The 8,521-nt window shown below is 42.3% G+C and overlaps 1 protein-coding gene across 2 annotated transcripts in view; it reads right to left on the reverse strand.

The window, feature by feature from the left end:
* Positions 1 to 365: 365 nt before the first annotated feature.
* Positions 366 to 8,521, reverse strand: part of LOC106818871 — a 19,886-nt gene continuing 11,730 nt past the window's right edge. Inside the window, exons 2-4 of one of the 2 annotated variants that reach the window (XM_014823544.1) lie at positions 6,581 to 7,049; positions 6,291 to 6,340; positions 366 to 4,512 (exon numbers count right to left, since the gene is read on the reverse strand). In XM_014823544.1, coding sequence (XP_014679030.1) covers positions 3,837 to 4,512; positions 6,291 to 6,340; positions 6,581 to 6,967 — 1,113 coding nt within the window. In that variant the 5' untranslated portion in view covers positions 6,968 to 7,049 and the 3' untranslated portion in view covers positions 366 to 3,836. Of the gene's footprint in view, positions 4,513 to 6,290; positions 6,341 to 6,580; positions 7,054 to 8,521 lie in introns of those variants that run through there. The other variant, XM_014823551.1, reaches the window with a different exon arrangement.

The raw sequence follows: 8,521 nt of genomic DNA on the forward strand, positions 1-8,521 counted from the left end.
GCATCTGACTACGTCAGATGAGCTAATGATGATAGCAATGTGGAGGGGGTGGGAAGAGGGGAGGAGGATATTAACAAGAGCATATAAAGAAGGCCTTCTTTATATGCTTTTGCTATTAAAGTAATGATGATGATGACGATGACAATGAGAATGGCGGAGAAAGACAAGGAAGAGGGAAATAAGAACGAGAATCACGGCGGAAAGAACTAGATGGGAAATGAGAATATATATATGCCTATATATATATATGTATACATATATAACTTGTTTTGTATATTAGCTATAGATTAGCGAACTTTAATTTTCGTGTTTGAATAACGGACGCCCGACAAAAAACCTAAAATTTACTCATAAACAATGATCACAATTATATACACATTTGCTATTCATCTGTTACAGAAGTGATAAGACAAGAATTATAACCATTTCACAATAGAAAGTAGTGTATCGTAAAATATTCACAATGTATGTACAAAATATAAAATCGTAGGTAAATAAATACATATAGACAATTCATCTGTATCAAGAAATCATCCTTATCTATGCCGAGGGAGTTCAATCGTGCTGCTATTTAGCATAGTAAAATAACATAGTAGTAGTATACACTGTACTATACAGCACTTCACCACCTCATTGTTCGCCAGAACTCGCTCACCTTAGTACACGTTCGGAATTTCAGGTCGCCTGACTTTAGGAAATCAATCATATTTTGGTAGATGTACATGCTTACCACTTGGAAATATTTCGGCGGCAAAGGTATGAAACGAAAAGCTAGCTGAAAAGCATATTGCCTATATAGATCAGCATGACGATTCACACTTCATAAGCGCGGTTTCAGGTTCACAACTTTTAGTTTATATGAACCTGGTTAACGGACGATCAATTAGCACTTTTTAAATTTCAATATATACAGATATTTGATGGAGACACGCTTATGCGCAAACTTTCATTAACAGAAACAACAAAAGATAAAAGTTAATATTTTCACTGTCATTCGATCTTATAAATATAGTTCACTAACTGAATTTGTGACATTTGCTGCAAATATATCCCGCTTAATTTCACGCTGTGAGATACTGTTTTAATAGACACACCCATACATATATATAAGTAATTCCAAGTTATTTTCGAGAGCACACATTGGCCGATTCCGTCCCTCGACATGACGTAATACAGGAGATAAGCTGATTCGAGCAGCCGACCGACGTTCCCCGATCCCTTGCTTCCTCTCCCCCTCCGCAGCGGAGACGAAATGTATATTTTCTTCCCACATCTTCCTTGCACCGCCCCCCCCCCCGGCATAAATAATAAGGGATTAATTCTCAGCATGGACACTACACAGATAAAACATACTCGTACCTCAACATCACACGACACAAGAGGTTATAAAGACGTCACAATACCACGTTAAAAATATACACGATGACGTACACGTGAATCGCTCCGGCGACAAGAAAACAGTGGTAGGTAGAAAAGCTGTTACGAAAAGTAGGCATTCTGGCTCACTTTAAAAAAACCATTCTGACACACGCCACACAATTACATAAAAATAGCCATGATAATAACTATAAACTTTCTATAAATTATATATCTATATATTACACCATATATTGAATCGGTCACCGTTTTGTGATAACTCGATTAGCTACGAAAAATACCATGAACATACCTATAGACTGTATATATCTGTATAGAAATCTTCATGGTGACACTAGAAAAAATTCAGTGATCGATTAACTGAATAGGTTGTGAGTACACATTTAATAAATTCATTTGTGACTATCTAGTTACGTCACTCTCACTCTTGAGCTTATAATTTTACAATAAGTATTAAAATCCAATTAGGATTTACAGACGGTTACACTTTTTCTCGACAAGCACGAGAATTAGAGAAATATTGTCTGAGAATTTAATGATTCGCAAAACAGTTAACGGCTTATGATAAAACTAATCCGTGCAAGTAATTCGATTGTTTAAGCCAAGCAGTTAGTATATATTTTCCACGTAGCTCATCTGTCTAATCCAGTGATTCTCAAACTACGAAAGTGCCAGCCCACCACCACCTGCAGAAGCATGCAGAAAGTTGAGAGGAAGCGTGCCTAGAGAAAGAGTTAACCAATATTTATTTACTCGTGACAAGAAGCTTGGAATGTCACGTTGCAAGTTGCCAATACGACTAAGATATACAGACCTACTACAATAGAGTTACTTTTGCTCGTTTGATAGTTATTAGTCGCATGAACTAATATGATTTTAAAAAAATTGTGAATTTTAACAGCGAATTAGATTTGTTTTTAATGAAAGATGTGGGTTTGATGAACACCAAAAGGGTGCATCAGGCCATCGTTTGAGAACCACGAGACTACGCAGTACATCACATCAAATTGACAATGATTACATGTATTATTATATACACACGTTTTGATTTTCTTCTAAACACAATATCAAGATTTGAAGGAATTTCAATCAGATCTATTCGTCCCAGAATAATCCGATTACAACCAACAATAGTAAAGCCATGTGTGTTTGCGTGTGCGTGTGTGTGTAATCTGTGTATGTGTATCGTGTGGGCGTGCGTGTGTGTGCATGTGTATCGTGTGGGCGTGCGCGTGGGTGTATGCGTGTGTTTGCGTGCCTGCCTGCGTAGCTGCGTGCGTGCGTGCGTGCGTAAATAAACATACAAGCTGCACCGTGACCTCTGTTACATGACGTCACGAATCATGTGTAATTTACAACAAGCATCGATATGTTACCACTGCTGCTAAATATATTCTTACTAAACAACGAATATCACGTAAGTTGGCAAATAATAGTTTTGCGAAAATACCATTTTAAAACATCAACAAAATCGACTCACTAAATGTGAATGAATCTAATAGTCAAAATTTAAAAAGTAAGGCTGAACAAAGGCAACAGTGTTGATCTCTCTTTCATAATACACCCCCAGCTATCTATCTACCTTCGTACAGCTTAAATAACAAGTGCATCTGTGTCAAAATGCAGGTCGTAGTGCAGCTTGCATATATCACATTGTTCAAAACCTTACCTATGAAACATTAACGTCTGTAGTACTTGACAATTTGGAGGGCTGACACCTATATTACTAGCACCTTCGCCAATCCTTACTATTACACGCAAATCTGCGTTTTACTACTTACCCGCAACTTGGTCTGAAAACCAATACCAGAATTAGCAGCCGAACAGCTGATTTCGACCTATCAACAATATACACATTTTTACAAAAACAGGAATCGTGGCTGCCAGCAACCCAAGTGTATGAATCAACGTGAGTCCAATATCTAGCAGAACAACAGTGCCGACAGTGCATCATATAATTGATTGGCCATGATCAGATAAAGCTCGGCAGTGGCACATACTGTAGGTGGGGCATCATTGCCTATAAACTAAACCCTGCACTGAGTATGTATCAGAATCACAAAGTAAACAACAATCACAAGTATGCGCCCGCTGGCAGCCAGTTTATAATATGCCAGCATCCACTTAAGGGAAGCTCGGTACCCACTTCATAAAATTCCTGTTTCACGACATCCTGGTGTCTGCTTCCCAACGTCCCAGTTTCATGACATTTCCGCTCCATGAATCCCAACTTAACATCAACCACAACCAGTTCCTGACACCCGCGCTTCTTTACATCCTAACATCTGTCTCATTACATCTCAGCTTCGGCTTCATGACATCCCTGTTTCAGGACATCCCGGATACATAAGTCCCGGCATACACTTCCTGACATCCCGGTATCCACTTCCCATCTCAGCATCCTCGTTACGACACCCTGGCTTCAGGACATCCCGGTGTCGCGACATTGCAGCATCCGCTTACAAACTCACGCTAACAGAAGGCATGTCGTCTCCGCGCGTCTCCCTGTCCCGCGCATCTCCATTGCAGTCTTGGGACAACTGCCTGTCTCTCGCCCCCGCTGCCGTCTTCGCCGCCGCCGCCGCCGCTTTCGCGCGCGTCATCGCTGCATGCCGCAAGTTGTGCGACGTCCACAGCGTCCTCACCAGCATGCTGGCGTCGTTCGTCGACGAGCGGGGCCGCGTGGCCGCCGCGTCCGCGTCCGTCGCCGCGCTCACGCGGCACAGGTCTGGTTCGGAGAGCGCGAGGCTCGTGTAAGATGGTGGGGGCGGCCGGTCGGCTGCGCGTATGCTCAGCTGCGACGCGCGAACGTACTCCTCGTACGTTGGCGGCAGCGGCTCTGCGTCGTCCGACGACGACGACGACGACGAGTAGTCGGCTGCTGTCCATGAGAGGGCGCCGCCCGTGAGAGCGAGGTTTGTCATCCACGAGGCGGCGGCGCCGCTCGCGGGTGCGGCGTTCGCCGACTGCGCCAACGCGGGTCCATCGATTGTGCTCAGCGGTGACACAACTGCGCTGCCATCCACATGTCTGTCAGGAGGTGGGACCGTGACACTGACAACAGGCGACGTGCGGGGAGGTTGCGCCATCACTGTCTCGTAGGATGGTGGCGGTTCTATCATCGCGGCGATGAGACTGCGGGGGGGAAAAGCTTTTCTTAAACAAGAGCCGCAGAGCGACTGGGCTCATCTGAGGTCTGTTGCTACGATTATAAACGTAACATTTCAGTCGTGCGTATAGTGACACCTTTGTTAGGTGCAGATATGCAGATACGCAGTTGCGTACACATGATTTCAGCAAACATTTTTTTTATTGCAGAGAGAGATAGCGAGAGAGAGGAAGAGAGAGAGGGGGGCGAGAGAGAGAAAGAGAGAGAGAGAGAGAGAGAGCGGGCGAGAGGAGAGAGAGGGAGAGAGTCAGTCAGACTAAATTGTTTATAGACAAATAACACCCACGCGGCGTGCTACTGTATCAGTTACGTCATCGATTGAAATGTACATTCCGATTTCGCCGCGCGGCGTCCAAACTTTCGACAAAGATGGCGGGCAGAGGTAAGGCAGACGCACGTATAACGTACAGATTTTTTCAATGTCGGGGAGGATCAACACATTTCGACTGACAGTCAACCATTGGGCTCTGCAGCGTCCACAAGCCAGCATGCACCACCATATCCCAACATTGCACACTACTGTAACGTCGACAGAAAGTGCCATGCTAAGGACAGTACAAAACTGGCAAATTTTCATTGGTAGGTTTGACGATTCATTTCTGCAATTACTTATCTCAAGATTGGTTAAACTGAAGTTAAGAAAGTAATTCTTTCTGCACTTTTGAGCGCAATATACATTTGACCTATCCTGCCATGACATTCTTCTCACTCTGTTCCGATAAATGGCGTGCATACTGACTAGGTGCAGGGAATAGATAATCCAAACTAGTTGCTACCTTCGTTTAGCCAATGCTGTGATACTAATTCATTGTTGGCCTTAATCAAAAACAGACGTTTGCGTAAGTGCTATTGACATTGTATTCCCAACGTACAGAATCTCATATAGAGAATGAAGTTCATATATGATTTAAGGCGTGTAAACGTTGTTCAAGTAAGTTTTGCATGCAGAATTTCACTGAGAAATTCAAGTCTTCCACGATCACACAAGTACTATCAAACACAGTTCAGTCCTTTGTTAACAGTCAACAAATCCATGTTTAACCCTCCTCTTGAGGGTCAAAAGGTTATGAGACACTTAATCTTCGCACGTCAGTGGAAAGCACATTTCATGGTCCTTTCAATAAAGTGATAAAAATGGTAGGTCAGCGCTGAAACAAAAAAGTTTTTCACTCTGTCCATCAAGCCATGTCCTCAGAAAATGTCTGATATCTGACCTTTCCCCCACTGCCCTTTGACCTGTGACCTCCAATTTCGCACTGGTGATGGGTTTCCTGCCCATCACACTATACACCGAATATTAAGAGCATAGGTCGAGCCGTTCAGATTTGTGCCGCAATTCTGTATTTCCTCCTATACCTTAAGTTAAGGGGGAAATATTCCCCCTCCGTTGACACATCTTGACCTTTGACCATTGACCCCCAAATTGGTCATCCCGAGTCCTTTTCACGACCCCCCCTCCAACGTCCCGAATATCGTGACCGTACGTCGAGCGGTTAAGATTTGTGCCCAACTGTTGAAGGACGGACGCACGGATGCACGGACACACGGACGCACGCTCATGCGATTCTACAAGCTGCATCTGACTTCGTCAGATGAGCTAAAAACACGTTGAAATGATCAACATTCGAATAAAGTTGTATTGGAACTCCACTGGACACAAATGTTTGATATAATCTGTGTCAGTTCTATCACAGATGTAAAGCTAATGCTTATCGTTATGATGTAAGTCATTGGAGTTACTTACTGTGCTGGTAATTCTTCTTCATTGTTGTTTGTGCCCGGCAATCTAGTTTGCTGTATAAACAAATATATACATGATAAAAATCCTAAATGTACACATCGATAATTCTGACCAAGCCTACTTTTTCCCAAACAACTCTGTTGACAACAACGTTTCTATTGAACACATAACCTCGAAATTAATATCCACCCAGTAAAAATTGAAACAAGAAGCTCGACATACAACAATATTACATGCACAGTCTAATAACTGTACTTTTTCCCTTCCGCCCTGCGGTTGCTCTCGCCACGTACCTCGGCTTGCTCTAAGAAGCGTTTCCTCAGCATGGATACCCGGCAGCAAAACACGGCACCTGCCAGTATCAGTATGGGCCCAATAAAGTATAGACTTCCCTCAGGCGACTCCACCGAAATCCGGCCGAGTACGGCGTAGACAAGGATGAAGAAGCCAACCACGATCAGCGGGATCGACACGGAAACGTGACAACAGATGGCGATGTTGTTGAAACGATTCTGAGCATTTTCGTCCTGCAGCGTCTGGGTCAGTGGTGGATGTGCCGACTCGGACATTGCGATTGATGCATACATTGGCTCCAACATGTACCCCTCACTGGTTATGACAGTCACTTGCGATGTAGGGCTAAGCAGTGCGGCAGCAGAATATTGACTACTGTCGCGCATAACTAAAGCAGCTAGGTTACATCGCTCCGCAGGCACAGGTCAGCTTATTTACATCTAAGCATTATTTGTGTACAGAACCAACCTGAAAGTAGATAAGCAACATGATTTTAAAATGTATCATAGAATCACGATATGGCAAAGATCAACGCAAAGCTCACATGTATGCGGTGCACGAAGAATAAGACATTTTGTAGCAGCTCTCTTGAAATTAGCAATGAACTTGCCCAACCAGGCTCTACAATTGTTACACGTCGTAGGAGTGTACACGTTCGTCACGTAGTGAGAAGTGAGAAGGTAACTAGTGGCTAGTACTAGTACTATTAATAGTAGTAGCTATGACCATGAACATGTTCAGCAGGGGTTCTGTTTATATACATTTACACGGTCCATGTATGGATGTCATGTCATGGATACGAAATTTCCAGAGATTGGCGTAATTACTGTATTATAATTTTTGTATATATACATGTACAACTAATAGTAATACGATAACATAGTCCTGATACAATAATATACTGATTTAGTGATACAGCCACCCAGTCATCAGGGTTCGAAATTAACGCTCGCACACTCGCAAAATGCGAGTGGATTTTCGAAATTGCGAGTAGAAAATATAAGCACTTGCATTTTATTGCGAGTGACATATAATCTGTTGTCATGGCTATCAAAATCCAACATCCCATATCCAGGCATTTTAAAAGTAACAAGTTGTCAACTAGTGATGTCACGATCATCGATTATACTCGATCATCGGTTGAACAGTGGCTTGAACCAAGCACTTGGTTATCAAAATCCATAATCGATTTCATCGAAGAAAAAAAATAAAAAATTGAAATAAATGTAAAATTTGAACAAGAAAACTTGGAAAACTGATGAGAATCAGAGATATCATCGCTATTTTAGTTCGGGAATCACCCGACATTCGCCGCAGTTACTTCCTATTGAGGGGCTAAAGCCTAGGACACACTAGGGATTTTATACGCTGGCTAAACACACGACGTTATGCACACGCAGGCATTCAACACCCCGAGTAACCGATTGTAACCGATCATCGGTTACTTGGGTCCAACCGATGATCGATTACGAAATTACAACCGATTGACAACACTATTCTCAACATAAGTCATAACGGAACTAGACCAACTAATTTCTGCAAAATTATAAACACGTACTGTCTACAAACTGAGTAAGGATTATAAACCTCGTGTGATCGGCCGCTACCGAGAGTATTCTATCTTCACGCTTTGCAGCCTGGTTTAATAAAGTCGTCTCAAAATTATATAACATTTATAAAGTAACTAAGAAGATAACATTTTTAATTAAAGTGTTAGCATATTATACACTACAAAAATAATTATATTAAAAATGCGAGTGTTTCGGATTTTGCGAGTTGAGATTTGACCCACTCGCAAAAAAATGCGAGTGGTTTCAAAAGTTAAATTCTACCCCTGTACAGTCTCTCAAACGTATTGAAGACAAATTCATTTTACCTTGTTTTTGTTGTTTTGCATAAGCAGTGATGTTAAATTATGTAATCTTTTATTTATTGTTAAT

Source organism: Priapulus caudatus, unplaced genomic scaffold, assembly GCF_000485595.1.
Source record: "Priapulus caudatus unplaced genomic scaffold, Priapulus_caudatus-5.0.1 Scaffold37, whole genome shotgun sequence".
In the NCBI taxonomy this organism is placed as follows: Eukaryota; Metazoa; Priapulida; class Priapulimorpha; order Priapulimorphida; family Priapulidae; genus Priapulus; species Priapulus caudatus.